This window comes from Mesitornis unicolor, unplaced genomic scaffold (assembly GCF_000695765.1).
Source record: "Mesitornis unicolor isolate BGI_N332 unplaced genomic scaffold, ASM69576v1 scaffold46926, whole genome shotgun sequence".
Lineage (NCBI taxonomy): Eukaryota > Metazoa > Chordata > Aves > Mesitornithiformes > Mesitornithidae > Mesitornis > Mesitornis unicolor.
Genome location: NW_010189806.1, coordinates 5,438 through 26,985, shown reverse-complemented (window position 1 = coordinate 26,985; position 21,548 = coordinate 5,438). Strand labels below are relative to the sequence as shown.

Genomic DNA, 21,548 nt, shown 5'->3' with positions numbered 1-21,548 from the left:
TCTAGTTTAAAGGCCTCTTAATGAGCCCTGCGAGATTCTTAGAAATAATGTGATATTGGTAAGACAGAGCTTTAGATTTCTTTTCCTTGTGTGAAAGGTTTGGGATTTTTTTGAACTTACTCTTTAAAATACAGTTTTTGGAAAAGGAAACCTAAGTGTCTTAAATGTTATAAGCATGGTTTAGAAAGTAGTTGTTCTCATATAATACTTCACATACAATTTTTATGTATACTGCTTGTGTTGCTTAATCATTAGATGTTCAGGGAAGATTCTCATAAAATTTCTGTGCCTACAAATGTCAAGAAACTGTTTATGTGCTTTTAATACAAAAGAAATGTTACTTCTCAGTGTCTTAATGAGTGAAGTAGAATTATCTGTGAAAAATTTTGTCAGGTCTTCCACGTTTTCATAATTGTTTAAAACTGTGCTTTCCATCACTAGAAGTTGTTTTGCAAGAAGTAAGGCAGTGTACTTGGGTAAGTGACACTGGTAAAAATGTCGTTATACTGATACAGCCTTCTCCATGCTTAGGAGGACGTTGACAGTATATTATACAGCTATAGCTGTTCCAGTACAATAATACTGATGTAAATGTGGTTTATGGAAGTAAAAATGTGGGCTAGATTTCTCAGCCAAACAAGTAGTAATGATGGAAAGTTTTTGTGTACATCTGTTTGTTAGTGTTCCTAACCAATTTGACACCAGAATGGTGAACACTACCAAATCTCTTCTATAGTACAGAGTCTACTGTTGTTACTGTCCATCCTCTGCTAAGATCTGGGTCTTGTTTTCAATCCTTTCCCTCTCTGGGCTCTTTACATGAAGTATTTTTAGTTGGAAAATGTCCTCCTTCCAGATGGTAGCTATAAGTAGTGCAGTTGGGCTGAAGAGTAAAGCAGTAGAACCCTTTCTCTTAAAATGGTAGCTCTCTCTATAATTATAAATCCTAAGATGTACAAGCAATGAGTATAGTCTTGGGATTTCTACTTTTATTTACATAGGAAAATTTTTGTAAGTTCATTATTTAGGATGTAAGCTGGTAAAGGGTCTAAAGAACAAGTCTTAATGAGGAGCAGCTGAGGGAACTGGAATTGTTCAGTCTGGAGAAAAGGAGGCCCAGGGGAGACATTACCCTCTACAACTACCTGAAAGAAGGTCGTAGTGAGTTGGATGTTGGTCCCCTCTCCCAGGTAACTAGTGATAGGAAATGTCCGCAAGTTGTGGCAGGAAAGCTTTACATTGGATATTGGGGAAAAATCCTTTACTGAAATGGTTACCAGACACTGCCTGGGGAAGTCCCCAGGAGGTCTTTAAAAGACGAGTGGATGTGGTGCTTAGGGACATGGTTTAGTGGTGGACTTGGCAGTGTTAGTTGACAGTTGGACTCTGATCTTAAAGGTCTTTTCCAGCCTAAGTGTTTCTATGATTTGCTCTACCCATCTGCAGGATATGATGCACTTTTAGGTTGGAATTGGGATTTTTTTGTTTCTTTCTTAATGTATTAAAAATGAAAAGTTTACATTTCGTAAGGAGAATCACTGGTTTTGTAGGAGGTGTAGTCTAGTATGGTTTAGAAGCTGGAGCTGAGAAAAGTTTCACTTGAGTCCTATTGTCGTGATGGTACCTTCATACTTTGTGTGTTTAACCAGGTTTTGCTGCTTAGTCTGAATACATGCACGTAATTGGGAATAAATGTTGTAGGAGCTTTCATTGTTTCCTCAACAGCTGATAACTTTGGCCATTTGAGTGGTCTGATACATTTTGCATTTGTTTCGTTGTGTGTGACAGATGGATCAAAGTCTCAAGTTGCACGTCAGAGTCTAAACTACATCCAGGAAATTGGAAATGGTTGGTTTGGAAAGGTGAGAATTTTTTTTTTTAAATATTGTACTGCAGTTTGAGTCTTATTCCTAACTAAAAAGGCTACTATATTTCCTCTAGAGTGGTACTCAAAAAAAAAAATTTAAAACATAGCACAGGAAAAACTGAAGTTGAAATTAGATGTGTCCTTCCATGCACTGTTTAGCTGCAATCGCAGCACTAATCAGTGCTTTAACATGTAGTTTCTTACCCAAGTTACCAAGTAGACATTTTACTTCCTTGGATTTGAATTAATACATTCCTGTTATTAACAATTCTTTCTAGGAAAAAATCTTGAGTAAATAAGTGGTCTTCACTAGAAAACGTTTTCTGAAAGTTGATTGTTATCTTTTTTTTCAGGTTCTGCTTGGAGAGATCTACACAGGCACCAGTGTAGCAAGGGTAATCGTGAAGGAGTTGAAGGCAAGTGCAGGTCCCAAGGAGCAAGAACAGTTTTTAAGAAGTGGAGAACCATATTAGTAAGTAATGTTTCACAGCTTGCTTAACTTACACACTTCATACTTCTGCATATGAATTATGGAGATTTCTTTGCTCAGCATTATTGTCTCTAATTGACCTCCCTTACAGCTGAAATTTTTGCCTTTAAAAAAGGAAATAGAGTCAATCCAAAGTGAGCAAAAGTTGGGTTTGCTTAGAAATAAAAATAAGCTCTTTGCTTAAATGTGTTTGGTAGTTACTGTTCATGACAGTTGCTGTCTGAAAACAGACTTGGTTTGGTTTAACAGATTCCTTCTATAGCTGTTTGAAACAAACTCCTGATGTTGCAAATTAACCTTATGCCTAATTACTGACCTCTGAGAAATGAGGTTTGACTCCTGTACGTGGCTTCCCTGTTAAGAAGCGGGGGAACTGGCAACACTTTGCTATCAGATACACATCAATTTCTTATAAGTTCCCTATTTCGAAAAATTAAATGTAATGTGGTGATAAAACCTAATTTTGTTCAGGTAGCTTGCAAGGAGACTTGTGCACACAAAAAAACCCCAGAATTACATCCAGTAATACTCTACTATTGAGAAATCATTGATGTAACTGAAAATACCAATAAAACAATTGTTTGGTCTTCCTTTTGTATTATGCTCGGAGGATACTTACTTCTAGGAGTTGAGCTCTCTATATTAGAAAGGTATTTGGTGTATTAAAGGCAGTGCAATTTCGCTTCCTGTGCGTTGGAAATAGTGAGAATTCTCTGAAGAGCAAACTGCCACAAATGAATGACTTTTGTAGAGAACTGGTGTATTGTAGTTCACTGGATAGTGTGCTTACCTTGCCTGAATATGCTACAAGTGAACGGTCAGAGAGCTTTCTATTCTTAATGCTTTCTAATGTCCTAGTTATATTTGCATTTAGGGTTAAATTGTTGGCAGTTCTAAGAAGAAATCTCATGCCTTCTGTTGCATTGGCACAAGTGTTTCTGAAGCAGTTTGAAAAAGTAACTGCTCTGGCTGGGAACTAAGCTGGCTAGAAAAGGTTTAGGTTTTAGTGAGATCAATTCTTTGGTGTAGTTAATGAACCAGTTGCTTGCACTTATTTTTGGTATAAGGGGGTGGTGGGAGGATGGGTGTGACTTTCTTGTGGCAGTGCTGGCTTCTGTGGTTTTGAGATCTTCTGGGTTTCAGCTGCTCTCAGTGATGTGCTGCAGCAATACAAAGGTGCACGTGGAATCTGTGGCTTTGGATACTTGTTCCCCTGGCAGTGTTTTGTGTTGAAACTTCTGGCAGGGATTTTGGTGTGCTGTTGTGCTGCAAATGATGTATACTGTGATCTTTCTGGCTTTAACTGTGTTTTTTATTCACTGCAGCGTTCTTCAGCATCCAAATGTTCTCCAGTGTATTGGGCAGTGTGTGGAAGCCATTCCTTATCTTCTAGTTTTTGAGTTCTGTGACTTGGTAAGTGCATTTATACAAAAAGCTGCAGTTGTGTTGCCATTGGTGTAAATTGTGTGTAGTGTATTTACTGCCCTTCATTCATGAGTGATTCCTTTCTGGGAAATTTTTTGAATAACCAGAATTTCAAGACACTTTTTTAGGTTTAGAGACAAAATACAAGTACAGTTTTTTGTTTGTATTCTTTTCAGTTCATCATGTAAATTCTCGGTGCTTGTGGAATGTTTTAAAGAGGAAAATAGCTGTTCTGTCTTTGACAACAGAATTACTGGTGTCTCAGTCTGCCTCCCATCGTGTAGCAGGGAGCTTGGAGGGGAAAGGAGGTCATAAAAGAAAGCTTTTTATTGCAGTCCAGTATCACGTGCACACGCTCACAACCACATCCTAAATTCTGTTTGCTGTCTGAGCAGCCTTAGTGTGCTTTTATTACCATTTCTATTAAAATGTTAATTGAAGAAACAGAATTTCCTCCCTTCTGTCTCCCCCCTTCTCTAGAGAGTCCAAATTTTACCCATGCCGTGCAGCTTGGGCTAAAATGCAATGGTGGGCTCACTTCCAGGATCGGTAATGAGTGTACTCTTAATTGCTAGATTTTTCAGTATCATCCTATTCTCTTTCTGATCCTTTCTGTTACTGTATGCTGCTTTTCCCTGCTGTTATCCTTCTTTTCTTTCCCTCCCTGTCACCCCTAAGCAACTGCTGCCTTATGCTTCCTGAACACCCAAAGAAATACTAAAGGCACTGAAGGGTGCCACTCCTACTGGTGCCACAAAGGCCACTGAAGATGGGCAGGACAGTGGCACAAAAACCTTGCTGAGCCACTGTGGTGATGGATCCATGGTCTGGAAGAACTTGAATTGCTTTGTTGTAGCATAACACATTAAAAAAACCAAACAAACCCAGAACCTGTGCCTATCTAAACACTGGCTCAGTAGCTGCTTTTACAATTTAAATCAGAGTTTCTTGAAAAATATCAAGACAGAAATGAACTCAGAAGTGCACGTATACATTAAGAAATAAATCTGGCAGAAGTAAGATATTGTGCATTTATAAAATTCAGCGAGATCCTTTTTTATCAGCTTCACTGCTACAGAATTTTCCTTTAAACTCAGGTGCACAAATATGGTTCTAGTTGCATCAGTTGTCTTAAGCAATTTAAATAGGAGCTAATGTGATCTCTTGAGTTTTCTTAAGAAACATCAGTTAATCTGTGACCTTAACTAACTATATTTTTCATTATTGCTCTTTTGCTCAAACTTATTCGCTGCGGTAAATTAATGAGGCAGAAGGGCTGGTAAAGTAATTATTTTCTAAATGGAAGAAACACCTCAACCTTTTAAACCTGCTACTCAAAGAGGAGAATCTTTAAGAGGACCCTTGAAAGAGAATTGCATTTTAGAGTCTAATGGATATACATCCAAATATTTAATCAGATTTAATTGCTGACATGTTTTAAAATAGTTATGTTATTCAATCCAACTTTGAATTTGAAATGGAGTGACTCTTAAAAATTGCCCTACTTTCAGTATACAGGAAAGAAAAAAAAAATCCTTGTTTGATGCCTGGTGATTAATGCCAAAAACTGTCATGATCCTACGGAGTAATCTGGAAAGGATTTTACGTAAGGGGATAAAATAGATTTTCCCCTTAACTAGGGGCAATAAGCTTGACAGCCAAAGTGGCAGTTTTATCAATTCATATGTAGTTAGGTATGAAGTATGTAGCTTGTGTATGTTTATATGTAGTTTGGAATGAAAAATAGATGTTTGTGCTGATTTCTATTCCAAGTGAACTAAAACTTGTTTTTAGAAAACTATTATAGTGAGTTAAACATGACTTTCCTATTGAAAGTCTGGCTCACTTCAACAGTTCTTACTTGGTAGAGTGGAGTATCTTCTAGACATCATAGTATTTTATTTGCTGTGCACATGAATATACCTGGGCCAGGCAGTCAAAACATGTTCACCTGAGGAGTTTTATGCAGAGACTGAGAGGAGTGCAGTCAGCTCAGCTCAATATTGCTGTATGCCACTAATCCTCCTTGTAGTCCCAGAGTGTAATGTGGAAGGTGGCAGTATTGGAGTGAGGGGAGAAGAGAGACATGGAGATGGGGGAATGTGCAGGAAGGCAGACGACACCGTTTGGTGTAGAAGGTGTGGCGAGGTAGCTTTTTTATGGGCAGCTTTAGTAGAGTGTCAGGAGGCTGATACTCTAGAAGCTGCTTTTTAGCACTGTGGCTGGGATGGCAGTTACTTGGATTTTTCAGGCTTCTAGTAAGTGTGAAAGCTGGTAGCTTCTTTTGTACTACTTTTCCTAAAATTGGATAAATCAGGGCATTTGGAGGTACTTCCAAAACATGCAAGAGTGATTTTTTTTCAGCAAAGGCCACAGGGGCAGATGCAGTTGAAGTGGTTGACTGAAGGTTTCAGTGTCTGTGGAGACTACATATTGTTCAAAAGGGAAGGATGAGAAACCTGTTCCTGTTTTACTAGCAGTAGTATAGTGCTAGGCTAAAGCTCTTTACCTTGTGCTTCTGGTGTTGTATACGTATGTACGACAAAGACTGAACTTGTTTTAATCCCTTGCACTTATGTGATTAAGAATTTGATGATTAAGAAAAAAGGTGGCGAATATATCAGCTGTGCTGCACAGGAAATTTAAATGTCTTCAGATGACAAGCTCTTTAGAGGCTCTTTTGGCAATATATAATTCCTCTTGAAAGTATGGCATGTTAAGTAACAAGAAATGTGTCTATTCTACTGACCAACAGAGTCTAGAAGGTACAGCGGTTGTTTTCTTCACACACCTTCAAATTTGTAGCCTGTCACAGCATGTCCCCCTTTTGCAACTTCTCTTGCTTGGATTCCTAACCATTTTAGGGCCACTTGACCTTGCCTTGGCTGCTCGGGCAGCCCTCTTGGATTATCAGTTCCCTGGCTCCTTGGCACTGAAGACTCTTGATCAGAGGCACTGGACACTGTATTGCAGAGATACCAGAGCTAGCTGTCACGGTAGCAATGCTGAATGTCACACAGGCCAGCTTACTTGTTTTCTTGGCCATTTAAACTACTTACACATTTCTGTTACTTGAAATTGCTTGGTTGTATATGCAGTTACTGGATTTGCTAACATTTAGCCTATTTTATAATGTAATCCAAGTTGCTTTATATCCCTTGTTTTGTTGAGCTGGGCAAGAACCAAGAGAGATCAGTTGCACATAAGTGATTTAAGCTTTTAAATCCTACTTTTCCTTTGTGTTAAAATTCTTCAAAAAATGGCAAATATAAAAATAAATGCTCAGTAAGTTCTTACACCCCCTCCTCCATATTAGTTTGCGTAGTTTGTTGGTGCAGTCTTCTATGAATAGTTAACTGTTCACTGTTAAACATTGTAGAATGATGCCAGGTTAAAAATAGGGGTAGCTGGCTTATTAACTTTAATATATTACTCAGCTGTGTGCGGCCAGCATTTTGTCAGCACAGCAAATCCTCTAATGGATCGACATAATTTATGAGTAAAGGAAAGTTATTCAAATGTGGAAGTAGCATGTATATTGCAAGGCTGATTTGCCTATCAAATTCTTACAGAAATTCTTCAAGTGTTGCAATTCCTTGGGCAGATGAGATCAGCAGGATGCGGTATTTGCCTGGAATAATGCCCTGTGGCTTGCTTTAGGGATATTGCTGTTAGGGGAAGGTGCCTGCCTGCAGTGGTTGGCTCTTTTTGTTTGGACTTTTCTAATTACTGACACTTGAAAACATTATCTTTAAATAGAAAAAGAATCTTTGCAGTGAAACTCTCTTTACCAGTGAGTTCAGCAAGTTTGTTTAATAAGCATAGTCAGTATCAACATGAGGCAAATAGTAGATAGATCAGTGTGGTGCAGTTTAAAAACAGAGGGGGGATTTTGCCAGTTCATGACAGACAACTTCAGGAGTCATGTCTGTTGCGTTCGTGCTCTCAGAACTGTTTTTCTTAAACTTGCATATGCCTAAACAACTTTCTGACATAAATGCTCTGTAGCATACATCACTTCAGGCATTATAATGGTAGTGACTGCAGGTACTTAATGCAAAGCAATGTTGAAGATTTGATGAAGGGGTAATGATTTTAGTTATCTAAGAACTTCAGAAGGGGCAGTTCTGTGGTATTGTGTGCCAGGGCCTGCAGGCGGTTGATGTTCAGCTTCTGTGAGCTGCTGCCCAGTCCTTGGTTTGTGTTGTTTCAAGGGGTTTTTCCTTCTCAGATGCATGACTTTGCATTTGTCCTTCTGGAGTTTCGTAAGGTCCCTGTTGGACCTTTCTTCCTGCCTGTCCAGGTCCCTTTGGATGCCACTCCAGCACTTGAGCATATTCCTTGGTTCCCCCAGTTTGGTATAAGCAATGTACTTTTAAAGCAGTACCAAAACCCCCCTGGTTTATGTTTTTAGCCTTAATTGTAGCCTTAATTAGAATAAAATGGGAAAATAGAACCAGTGTGCTTCAAGGTGCTGGATTTAATAAAATCTGTATTTCCTACTGAAATGTGTGCCTACATGAATTATTTAGTAAATAAGGGATGCCGCACAGCACTGCTGTTACTGATGCATTTAAAAATTAAAAAGCAATTCCTTAGTGTGTTTCAGGCCTCCTAGGAACTTAATCCACCTGGGACAAACCCTAAGTAACCAGTTGCTGTTTTAATGAATGTCAACACGTTTGGAGAGCTGGACGTTCTGCAGGTGCTTGCTGCCACCTAGAGTCAGTTCAGCCTGGTGGTCTGCACTTACATTCATTGGGCTGAGTAATTGGGAGCCTTTGTGTGTTACCGACACTGTTTGTTTCATAGTTCTTTGCAAATCTGCGCTGGCAAGGTAGAAAGGGGTGTGTGTGTTTGTATTTGATGTTTATACATATATACATGAGCCAGTATGATATTAAAGCCATAATTGTCAGTTAGAAGAAACTTCTGGGAAACATTTTAAAGAATATAATTCTGTAGGATGGAAATTTGTAAACGTTACATAATTATTAGCTCAAAGCAGGATAAAGAGAAAGTTTGTAGAAAAGTTTCTACAACATTAAACAGTAATAGAAATTATGCGTGCTTTCTCGCAAGATGAGATAGCTACTTGCAGCAGAAGTAGTTCCTATAAAGCAGATGAAGGTAGAATAGCTCCTTGTGTACTGTAGAATCTATTAATGTTTTAAAGAATTAAAATTATGTTGTTTTATATATGAGTAGCATCTGCTTTTGAGTAGACTGTCCCATTGCTGCTTATTTAATTAAATATAGCCCAGGTTTGTGAGTGTCCACTGCAGAGACTGCTTCTTGTCTGGTTGATCTCAGGACTTACCTTCAGTCTCCTTCCTGGCCCAAGATTTAGGCAGAGAATGGATGTGGACCGTTAAAGCCCAGAATATTATGCTGATAAAACAAGTTGTAATATGTTTGGTCTCAATATAAAAATACCCTCTGATATAATTTGTGAAAATTACAAAAGTCTATATTTTAAACAAAAATATGGGAGTGATCAGATAAAAGTCCAACTGTAAAAGTGAGAACAATAATGGCTCAGAAACTCATTCTCTTCCCTTGCTTGGATTCTGAATGTTTGACTATTTTCAGTTATTTTGCCTCTATTTCAAAGCTGTTTTCTTATAAGTAATTTACGGAGTGCTTTTATGGGCTCATTAATTACATGTCTGTTGCTCAGCATTGCCTGGGTTCAGTAAGACTGCTGCTATTCCCTGAATTCTTTGTCTGGAGTGGGATATATTACTGTGCTTTTTAAATCTAAACTTTCAGTGAGCTGGCAATGTCTCAAACCTTTTTCTCTCATCTCTCCCTTCCATCCCCTTGCACATTCCAGCCAGTCAGCTTTACTGCTTTGGATCACTTGAAAACTCATCTTTTTTAAAATCATTATTCTGTTTTCAAATGGAAAGTATAATTGTATGACAGGTAGGTTTTATGTGGCAGTCTGATCTAGAATGTTAGTTACTAAAGGATTTTATTAAAAGCCCGTAAAAGGACAAGGCCATATGCCTTAGGTTTCTTCTATAAGAATCCTTGTGGAGACTGGAAACTTGAGGAGGTTTTTTTATTAAGCATAAATGTGGTTAATAAGTAATGTGGTTAGTTGGCTCTTTATTACATATTTTTGAGATACAACCCCATACAGGTTGATGATAAACACATGATGATAAACATTTTCAACTTCTTTTACAGGGTGACCTGAAAACTTATATCTGCAATGAGCAGGAACACATTAAAGGAGATTCACAGATAATGATGCTGCAGAGAATGGCGTGTGAGATTGCTGCTGGACTTGCTGTAATGCATAAACATAATTTTGTGCATAGGTATGCTTTCCAGATAAACTGCTTTTAGTAATGATGCACTGTAAAACTTGTGTAGGTATTTTCATTAGAATCCATGTGTATTGAATGTTTTGTTTTAACAAGCTTCCATATGACTTGTATATCCAAGTCATGATGGTGTGATGCTTATGAAGATGCTAATGTAGCTGCAGTGGTGTGGTGTTACAGCTGCCGCCTGGCTGAAAGCTGATCAGGATTGCAGCCCATAGAACACAAAGTACTGCTAAGCCACTCCAGGGGAGGTCGTTGTTTGATTAATTCTTGGCCAAGTTAAATTGGTTTTGTTTATTGAGAGGGAGGGAGGGATGTTAGACTTTTGTTAGAATGAATTTTACAAGCTGTGTATTTTTTATATATCATTACAATTTAGAACTTCTGTCTGGTAATCCCTTAACGTTGTTACTAAAAATGGAAAAAACCCTAAACCTGTTGCCTTTCTAATGCAATAAGGGAGAAGCTGGCTTTAGATGAAAAATCTGACTGAAGCAGATATTCTGTCACTGAGTTATTGTTCATGTAACTATTAAATCTTCAGTAATAGAGGTAGTCAGATTTAGAAGAAATAATGGGAGAACAATTTTGTTCTAATTGGGGGGAGAAATTAAGGATTTCTTTATTTTTAAATTAAAGTTAATGAAGTTGATACCGAAGGAATGGCAGTAGTAGTAAAAGCCTGAGGGAAAAATTATGTATTTGTGAAACTAACTGCTCAGAAATAGGCCAGATCTTTTTTTTCCTTTAAATGAAAATGTGTTAAGGAACTGAAAGACATCAACCTTAGACTTGTAATGACTGAAATATCACTACTTGCTCCCCTGATAGCTTACCTGATAAAACCTTGGATATCACAAGACAGTTTAGTTTAATTTGGTTTTATGTTGGTCAGTCTGTTCTTTGATGTAGAAACAGCACTTGCATCACCCTTTTCGGCAAGTTAGAAGCTTGTGCTTACCAGTGCGCATCTTGCTGTTTAGAGAAAGCAGAGACCTTGTATTCAGGGAGAAGCTGAATTATTAGACTGAAGTCTTAAAAGGTGCAAGTGTAAAACAACAGCAAGCCCCTGAGAAAACCCTAAAGCCTGGTCTCAGCTTGTGGCTGATGGGCAGAGCTGTTCTTTTAACCCATTTATTAATTTCATATGCCTTGAAGGCAGTACCAGTTGTACCTGGTCAAACTGGGTGATCGCTGTTTCTTGTATTGCAGCACATGGCTCTGTAGGTATTAAATTTAACAGTGTATTTTCAGTGAAATACAGTTAAATTTGATAAATAATTATTCTGTGGATCTGCAGGATTCTCATTGTAAACGTTTACTTCTAGCAACACTATCCTGATGCTGTCAAAGTGGCAAAGCTCCAGAATCGGTGATTTTGTTGTTAGTGGTATATTCAAGCATCCAAAATGTTATTTTCTCTTCCAGGATATTTATTTAAATAATATAAAACTAGTTGGAAAGCTTTGGTGTTACAAATGTGTTTGATACTTGAAGGTTACAAATATGTTTGACCTGTGCATTTCAGTGACTCTGGAAAGCAAAACATTTTCTTTCTTTGAAGTAGGGAAGCTGTGTGGCTTTCAGACCATTTGTACTTCAGAGAGTTGGTTTTTAAAGCCACACAGAAGCAATGGTAAAGTTCTTCAGTGCACTTAATTGCCTGGTACCCTCTGTGAAACTGAGAAGCAAAATATTTGAGCAATTAGTCTGCTGAGCTCTTTGCTGTCACAGCTACAGTTCCATAATAAGCATGCAGCTTCATTAAACTTGCATACATTTCAGAGTTTGCCTGGTGGGTTTTCTAAAACAGTTTCTTGGTATTATTACAGCAGCACTGCTGGCTGAGTGCCTGTGATCTGGTTCATGGTGGAAACTGGAAACAACTTCTCTGTGTGTTCAAGAGCTTTTTGGCTTGTTTATTAATGGACTTTTATGAAATACATCACTCTTTCTGAAGGTCTTTTTCAAAGGCTTGTCTAGTTCAGGTGTAATGTATGGTGGTGTTATTTAGAGGATCTTAACTGTAGGTGTAAGATATTAGTAGATGCTTAGTATCATATTGTAAAACTGCTAAGAATTTAAACCTGATCTGAATTGTTGATAGTTTGCTCATGATGATTAAAACACGAGATGTGCAATGCCAGGCATTAGGTAATGAGGGACCCACATTGCTCTAGCACATGTACAGCCCAAGTGATCTGCATCACTGGACTCATCTCCCCAGTCACTGTGCCTGGCTGTGTGCTGAGTTGGGCTTCTGGAGTGTATGGACTGGTTTAATTTCATCCGGAGAGAATCAGAAAATTAGTTCCAGGAGCACACCTTTCTCGCACACAGCTTGCTTCAGGCGTTAGTAGTTTTAGGTCTATAGCATTAGACTACAGCTCGTGAATAAACTCACTGAAGTGTATCTAGCATGGATTTTGAATCCTTAGCACTTCTTGTTTTGTATTACTGATCTGCTCCTATGGTGGCCTGCAAAGTAGCTACTGCAACCTATAATTGTGCATAATGCCTTTGATTTTGTTTTAGAATTTTATTGGCTTTTTATTTGATACTTCAGGCTGTGGTCTGACCATTCGAAGAAGTGTCACTTCTGTTAACCTGCTTGTCTCAATTTAAATTGAAGGCTTCTTGGTTTGGTCTCATCAGTTATTTGCTTGCTTTTTCAGTGACTTGGCCTTGAGGAATTGCTTTCTTACATCTGATTTAAATGTCAAAATAGGAGATTATGGTATAGGATTCAGTAGATACAAGGTAAGTTAATCTAGTCACTTACCACTTTTTTTTTTTAAAGGATTTGGTGCTCGAGGTTGTAGCAAGCGTACTTTAAAGTTACAAACAGATACTAGATTGCCCTTTATTTGAATAATGTACCTTCAAATTATAATTGGCAGATAACCATAGCAAGCACATGTAACAGAATAGATGATCTTTCTAGAGATGAGTGGAGTTTATGCTTGTAGAAGGAAGCTTCTGTTTAATTTTTTCTTCTAGGTCCTATCTACAGTAGTCCTAAAATACACACAAATTCCTTTTAATGATTTAAAAAAGGAAAAATTTAATCAAATTTCATAATGGAAGTGTTCAAAGTATTTAAATATATCAAGAAAGTAAAACATTCAAGACATTAATTTAAAAAAAAATGTTTTCTGAATACCAAGCCTTAAACGAGATGTTGGCATTCAGTTTTTCTGCTGCGCAGTGAACAGTGAATGCCTTTCCTCTATGGCATTATTCTCTGCTACTTGGGAAAAATTGAATTATTTTTTTAATACTATTTTGTTGCATAGGGATCACACATCTGTATTAAGGAAAGGACTTTCAACTTCTGGAGGTTAATCCAACGTTTGTTCAGTCTTTTTTAATTTTTTGTTTGGTTGTTTTTGTCAATAATTTAGGAAGATTATATTGAGACAGATGAGAAGAAACTTATATCTCTACGATGGACTGCACCTGAGTTAGTAACAAGTTTTCAAGACAGACTGTTATCAGCAGAGCAGAATAAATACAGTAACATATGGTATGTAGTAGGCTTTAAAATCACTTTGAGAGATTTGTGATGAACATACCTTGAAATGTTACAAAAAGGAGTAAATAATATTTGTAGTTATGCTGAATATTGGCCGGATGCACTGCTTTTATTTGATCAGATGTACAGCAGGTTAATCTCTACAAACCTGAAACTATTATCTGACGTTGGAAAGATGCTTAGCAACCTGTTGAGAGAACAATTAGATTAGGAAAAAATGTTTAGCAGAAGAATGGATGTTCGTATTAATGAAAGTATTTACTGTATATTGGCCAAATGCCTTTAAGCGTTTATAAAGGAAAGAAATGGTAAAAGATTTCTCCAGTAATAGCTCTGGATGACATAAAAAGTTGATCCCATTTAGAGCCCATTGGTGGAATAATTGTGTCTGAATTTCTTGCTGCAGCATTTGAGGGCTGCAGGTAACTGTTAGCCTCTGCCTGTAAGCTCTCTGGTAGCAGAGACAAAATTCCTGCTTTTACATTCTAAGGATATTAAATAGTAAACTAGTTTTTATTTGCCAATTTAAAGGTAGTTTTGCAGAAAGTAAGTGGGAGAGATAGAAATTAAATACTGATTTCCTTGCATTCTTCAAGCAGGCTTCCTCAGATTGTACTGTTCATCTAAATTACAAGCAGCCAGGGTCTTAAGGTTTCCAATGTGAATTTTAGTGCCTTTCATACAGATCTGCTTTGAACAGGTTTGGACTAGATGACTTCCAGAGACTCCTTGCAGTGTAAATCATTCTACTGTAATACACGCAGAGTCAGTTTCTTTGCATTTTGAGCAAGGAAAGGTTGCCCAGAGATAAGCACCAACTCTGACTGAAAATGTGAGTTTGTTCAGCTCTATATGCATACTGCATACAACACTGGAAACAGCTTCTGACCACTGCAGTTTAAAAATAAGTCATTTTAGGGAAACTGAAACAAAGGTTAGGTTTCTAGAAAGTTTGACCTGTACCTGCAGTTTCTGATGAAAGCTTTTTCTACTGTTGGACTAACCATAAGGTTTTTTTATCTTCTCTAAATGGACATTTTCTACTTTTTTAATATGTGGGGGTTTCTTCCATAGTTGAATCATTTGAGGCCTCTTATATTTTCTTGCCTTCATTGTCATTGCCTTCAAGCAACTTTATTCTTGAGGCTTCTAGCATTCTGTCAAATAAAATTAACAGGTTCTGAAGTTACTACAGAGCCAATGGGAGAGTGTTATTTCTTCTTGTCAGTTATGCTTTGCGTAATCCTTACTTCCTTAGAAAAGTAACTTTAAAATAGTTCTTAGAATGCAGAGTCATTTGCTGCTCTTTTTCAGGTCCCTGGGTGTCACACTGTGGGAGCTGTTCGAGAATGCTGCTCAGCCATATTCAGAATTTTCTGACAGGGAAGTCCTAACCCATGTCATAAGGGAGAAGCAGATTAAACTCTTCAAGCCACGTCTGGAGCAGCCATACTCTGATAGATGGTAAAATTCAAATGTTCTTATTTTTTCTTAAAGCTGCCAAAGAAGTTTCTCAAATTACTCCGTTGTCTTAAATATACTGAAATTGCTACGTAGTTGTGCTCCTGGCAAAGAAACCTTGGATAAAAGGAAAAGGGGTTGCTATAGATAGAAATTCCTGTCAATGGTATTGTTACTCCTTAGCATGCTAGGTATTGGAATTTTATAAATTCCTTGTCAATGTGAAACCTATTGAAACATGTTTCTTATTTGTGTAGGTATGAAGTTCTGCAGTTCTGTTGGCTACCTCCAGAAAAGAGACCAACAGCAGAAGAAGTGCATAGACTTTTAACTTACCTTCGCATGCAAAGCCAAAGGGACTCGGAGATTGATTTTGAACAGCAGTGGAATGCTCTTAAACCAAACACCTCAAATAGAGAAACAAATAATTCTGCATTTCCAATTTTGGATCACTTCACAGGAGACAGACTTGGCCATGAGATGGAGGAAGTTCTTACTGTAACTGAAACAAGCCAGGGTCTCAGCTTTGAATATATCTGGGAAGCAGCTAAACATGATCATTTTGATGAATGTGGTCATGTGAATCCTGATGAAGCAATGACATACACGAGTATTTTCTTTCCAGTGGAGGTTTTTGAGAGGTCACTTTCAGAGCAAGGGTCAGGAGCACAGGATGGAAGTGGTCAGGAAGCATCACTTGCTGTCCCTGGGGTGTTACCGGTGTTTGATGCACACAAGCTTTCTGTTGGAAATGACTACTATATCCAGTTGGAGGAAAAAGGAAGTGGCTGCACCATGAATTTTGATAACCAGTCGGTTGTACTAACTACAGAAGTTGATCATCAAGAAGCTGCACAAGAAAAAAGTTCTCATTTCACGGTTCTCAGGGATCTTGATGTTGAAGAATCTAGCACTGATGGGGACTTCTTCCACTACAATACTGATCCGAAAGAGGAATTTTCGCCTGCTACTGGTAGTCCAGAAAGTCCTTTCCAGAGTATCTTTAATGACATTGACAGATCAGAAGACCTGACAAACAGAAAAGTACTTTGTTTTGCTGAAACAAATGATGTTTCTAAAGACTTGAAACCAACTGTTTTACACTCAAACACAGATGCTAGAAAGGCAGTAGGCCTTTCTGAGAAGGAGCATTCTGGTCATGCTTCTGAAAACCAAACACTTTCCTTATGTGAAAATATTTCTAACCAATCTGACTTAGAAACTTTAGAAGAACTTTCTGATAACTTCTTATTTCTTCAAGAGAAAAACTTATTAGCAGGGTTATTGACTAAAAAAGCCAGCAGTGATTTGGGGCAAAACCCAGAAGATGTTCTAAAAAGTTTATTAGAAACCTCCAAGAGAAACTCTGTAGAGCCTGAGCCTGTCTTGGCTGAAAATGCACAGGTCTTTTCTTTAATCCATGAAAGTCTTAAAACAGTGAAAGATGAAAATTTTAACCCAGTGACAATGAATAAAGATCCAAATTCTCAGTCTCAGACTACTGTAGAGATGCAGGCACCCTCTAGTCCATCTGCAGCATCTAAGTCCTGTGATGAATGGGCAACTCTTCCTTATTTGAAGAATGAGGGAAAACTTTCAAATGTGGAAGTCAGTGAAGTTGTGTCCTATAACACTGATATGCTCTGTCAAGAAGAGCTATCCAATAATGCCAAAAATAATAATGTTGGAAAAAATCCTTGTTACAGTATTGCTGCTGAAACAGATGAGCGCGATGCACAAATAAAACAGAGCATGCTTTTCAAGTCTGATGAAATAGCTTTTAGTAGAGAGAAATGTAGTGACCAGGAAGATTCAAAAAGAAACTTGCAAGATAAGACTCCCATATTAAAAAAAGATAAATGTTTATTGGAGGAAAACCATGAAGTGTCAAATCATTTTGAGAACTGTAAGGATGTTCCAGAAGAGGTGACCTTAATTTCTGTTGCTGCTTCAGATTGTGCAAGCCAGGATAGTCTTTTAGAAGACAGCCCGTCTCCTATACAAACTGCAAAACAAGCCTTAGAGACACCTGATTCTTTGGACTCTTTAGATGTAAATGAGGTTTTAGAATCTTTACAGGCTCAAAGTCCTCAGAAACTTTTGCCACCCGATAAACCTGCTGACAGTGGCTATGAAACGGAGAACCTGGAATCTCCAGAATGGACTTCCCATGTCACTGTTGAGGATGCTTCTGGTGTAGATACTGCACTCTGTGTTGTCAGCGAGAGCAGTGTCAGTGCTTTACCTCCTAATCCAGTCATCATTGTTTCAGAAGCAGCAGCTTGTTTAGATGCAGTGAACAGCAGTTTTGAAGTAACCCCAAAGGTTTTTCTGGGTGGAAATCAAAGCTCCTATAGAGACTCTGCCTATTTCTCTGATAATGATTCTGAGCCAGATAAAAAATCAGAAGAGACTGTAAATCTGTCAAGAGAGACTGCATGTGTTGTTTCTTCAAACAGAGGAGAGAATAATGCTGAAGAGGATTACACTTTAGAAGAGAAACAGCAAAAGTGTGATGTAAAGAATTACCAGGATACCAATAATGAAAATGCAGAACTAGAGCTGAATCACAACTTAGAGATGGAAGAGATGGATGTGAGGATGCAGGGGTGTCCTGATGAGTGGTCTGAGGCAACTCTGAATTCCCTGGAAATATTGCTAGGAAATAGCCTAAGGGATGAAATAAGATTATCTGAGGCTTCCCATAAAACTGTCTCTTGTGTTGGCACTAATACTGCAGAACTTCTTTCACACAGAGACTTAAAGTCTGTGCATAACTTACACGGTCCTTTAGATCTGAGTAACAGTGAGAAGTCCTTCTATCACATTGAAGGACAAAAACTGAAAGAGCCAGATATTGAAGGAAAATATCTCGGCAAACTCGATGTTTCTGGAATGCTTGATTTAGAAGATGGTGATGATGCAGATGAGGAAGATGAAAACAGTGATTCTGAGGATGACATGAGGACTTTTCATATGCATAGTCTGAGTTCTGAGAGTGAAGATGAAACTGTTCACCAAGTACCTGAGATACTTACTGAGAAGGATGATGGGAAACATCTGAGAAGCTTGTTGAAACTTCCAAAACCTCTTAATGAAAGGCAACATGAGCATTGGAAAAATGAGAAAAAGGCCGTAAAGTTCTTTGATGATGTGACAGTCTATTTGTTTGATCAGGTGTGTATATATTTTTTTTTATTTAATAAGTAAAGTTTTTGTTGGTTTTGGTTTGTTTTTTCTAAACAAGATGTGGTAGAACAGCTTAATAATATTTGTGGACACACTGTTACAAGATTGACTTTCTTGTTTTGGCAGGGTTAGATCTTACTTGTGATGTGGGTTATTTTTTCCTTGGCCAGGTGCAGTTCTGTGCTGCTGCTAGAATAGCAGCACTAATTTGAAGTGAAGGAAGGTTTTGCTTTGGGCGGGGTTGGTTGCCAAATCCTGATTCTCCGTTGCTTTTGGACCTTTGACTGCATGTGCTGAATGAAACATGGTTTTTAGCGATGTCTTTCTGATGTTTCTAAGCTGTATTCAATTTGAATATGTAAGATGGCATCATTATGCATCAGATTTGATTAATTTGTTGTAACTTTATAGAAACAGTTTATCTGTTTAACGAGTTTGAGGACTTTGAGTTGTAAGTTCAAATGCCTTTGTAAAAGAAAAGAAGGAAAAAAACCAAACCAACAAAAACTCTTCAAAAATCCCCCACCCACCCAACCAAACCCCAACCTAACTCGGAATGTTCTGTTAGTTAGCATTAAGGTAAACTTACCTTAAACCATAATCAAAGATGAGAACAGTGTGTAGATGGTAAAGCTAATTTTTATTAATTCAATGTGATTCAAGTTCAGTGAAATACTGATTTGCTTATAAAAGTCAAGGTTACCTTTGTTTCCCTATCTGCTTTCTCAATTTTTAACTTCTGTAACTTGATACAGAGGGGATTTGTATTTTAACATTATGGCAACTAAACCAGTACAGTGAGTTTAATAGAACAGTCACGTTGTCAAGCTTCGGAAATGCTGCTTATAATGACGTACATAAATATTGGAGATAATTGTGTTTTGGAATAGAAAACATAGGTGATATATTTGTGTTTAGGCAGTCTGTAGAATAGTAATCCTTTTGTCAGAGGGAAGGGAAAAAAATGAGCTGTGTTTAAACTGCTGTTGTTGAGCTCTTTACTTGTTATTACAGTAACTGATAAAATGTTGGCCGCTTGAAATACCGGTCGCATAAAGTCTGTCTCTTTATCCTGAAGCATGATTAAGGGGTAAAAAAGAAAAAAAAAAGTTTAAAAAGTGGGGATATAGGATAAGGCTTTATTAAATTGAAAAAACCATACCTGTGTCAGGCTGATAGGGAAACTGTTTTCTATTGGAAGATGTTTTAGCATTGTTCCTAGAAATATGAGACCTTTATATATAAAAATTAATATTTAAATAGTAATTTCCTGCATACATTTTAGCACAGGTTTGATACCACTTTCTTTAGAAACAGAAGTATGTGCATGTTTAATCTATAACTCAAGAGTTTTGTGTGGTTATAACTTCAGAGTTCACAGACCGCTGAATTCCACAGTAGATTTGATGGTGGGGGTGGGAGACTGTATTTTTTTGAATGCTTGCAGCTATAGGCTTGTACAGACTGTGTATACGAGAGTTAAATAAGTAATTTTGTTTGCCTTAGGAAACGCCAACTAAGGAGCTGGGAAACCGAGCAGCAGACTTGAGCGGCGAAGGCTCTCACAGCACTCCCGTCCCATCTTCCAGTTTTAGTTACTTAAACAGATTTGCAAATTCAGAAAGCTCCACAGATGAAGAAGGTACTTTGAATATATTTATACACAGTAGGGGCTGAGACTGTTTTATGCATAGCTTTTAATGAAATCTCATTTAAATTATACATGATATTTAAATTTACTACCATACCAGCTTCAGTTTTGCATCCTAAGCATACACACTAGCTAGGCTCAGACACCAGTGTTCCTGGCTATCAAAGCTTGTGCTGTAGTACGGGTTTTTATATCGATGTGTCTAGGGTGTCTTGAGAGGCAACCAAACTATTGGTGACAAATCTTTGTGACCCCCAGGGCCAGAAGATAAAAACTACAAGTTTTTCTTTCAGTTAATGCAGTCTGCCAGGGGCTTGCTTTTAAAACTGTGCATGACTTTATGTTACTGTAAATTGCCTCTTATTTCTTCTTTTTCCTTTTTTCTTTTTCCCAAGGTGGAGGTTTTGAATGGGATGATGACTTCTCTTCTCCGGAGCCATCCTTTATATCAAAGGCAGCTAATAGTCTTATTAGTTCTAAACCACCTCTTCAGTCATCAAAGTACTTCTCTCCACCTCCACCTTCCCGGACTCTTGATCAGAACTGGTCACATTCGTCCCCTTACTCCAGATTCTCTATCTCTCCTGCAAATATGGCAAGCTTCTCTCTTACGCATCTTACAGATTCAGATATAGAGCAAGGAGGTAAGTGATTTAGTTATAATTATTTTTAAAGCAAAAATTAAATATTTTATGCAAAGATATAAGTAATAGATATGACAAATCTTGTTCTATTTTAAATACTTAATTTAGAGATGTATTTTTAAGGCTATAACAGTAATATCTCGTCCTGTATTCTAGTTAAGACATAGCTTTCAATTTAGATTGAGATTATTTGCACCCCCTTTGCTACAAACTTGCGGCGGAATATTCTATAGAACATTTGAAGGACAAGGTCACAATTTTCCTGTTCAAAAAGTGCTATGTTTATATAAACGAAATCTGTGAAAACCTCTAGCACCTCTGTATAGCTGCCACACTATGGCAGTTGAATAATTGTCATTCTTGCACTGTCATAAGTTACCATTTTATTTCCATTGCACAGGGAGAGGATGCTAAGAACATGCTTCTGCCATTGTTGTCTTATTTTACAGTTCAGTTTCTTTTCATATGGCTTTTTAGAAATGCATTCTTGACATTTTTTCAAGAAGTGCAGCATGTTTTCTAGAGCTGTGAGTAGGATAGTTTGTTAGGAGGAGCCAAACCATCTGTTCATAGCACTATTGAATACTAGCAGTATTTATTAACAGGAGCTTTCTTGTCTGTAACAAAAAGCAGACTTGAATCAGTTCAGCATATTATTAATCTTGATGAAATGTTGCATTATTAAAAATAAGTATTACTGATAGCTTTACTTGCTAATGGTAAATGTCTATAAAAATGTAATAGGTGTTTATATAGAGAGTTGTATTGTTCTTGTATTGTGCTTATTGATTAGATAATGCTTGCTGCTTAGTAACTTACAGATAAGAGAGCTGATTTTGGAAATCCTGTGTTGCCTTACGTGTCCTTAGAAGTGACATTGAACTGCGCAATTTAAGCAGATATCTATGTATAAATGTACCAAATGTTAACAGTAGTTGAAAGCTCTAG

General features: G+C 37.6%; 1 protein-coding gene across 1 annotated transcript in view; it reads left to right on the top strand.

Annotated features, from left to right (window-relative positions):
• Window positions 1-1,725: 1,725 nt before the first annotated feature.
• Window positions 1,726-21,548, top strand: part of LMTK2 (lemur tyrosine kinase 2) — a gene marked incomplete at its 5' end in the record, with an annotated part of 20,474 nt that continues 651 nt past the window's right edge. The window contains 10 exons of the mRNA XM_010186182.1: window positions 1,726-1,862; window positions 2,221-2,339; window positions 3,683-3,770; window positions 9,978-10,111; window positions 12,796-12,880; window positions 13,525-13,646; window positions 14,970-15,119; window positions 15,374-18,293; window positions 19,812-19,947; window positions 20,352-20,600. Of these exons, the coding sequence (XP_010184484.1) occupies window positions 1,726-1,862; window positions 2,221-2,339; window positions 3,683-3,770; window positions 9,978-10,111; window positions 12,796-12,880; window positions 13,525-13,646; window positions 14,970-15,119; window positions 15,374-18,293; window positions 19,812-19,947; window positions 20,352-20,600 (4,140 nt within the window). The remainder of the gene's footprint in view (window positions 1,863-2,220; window positions 2,340-3,682; window positions 3,771-9,977; window positions 10,112-12,795; window positions 12,881-13,524; window positions 13,647-14,969; window positions 15,120-15,373; window positions 18,294-19,811; window positions 19,948-20,351; window positions 20,601-21,548) is intronic.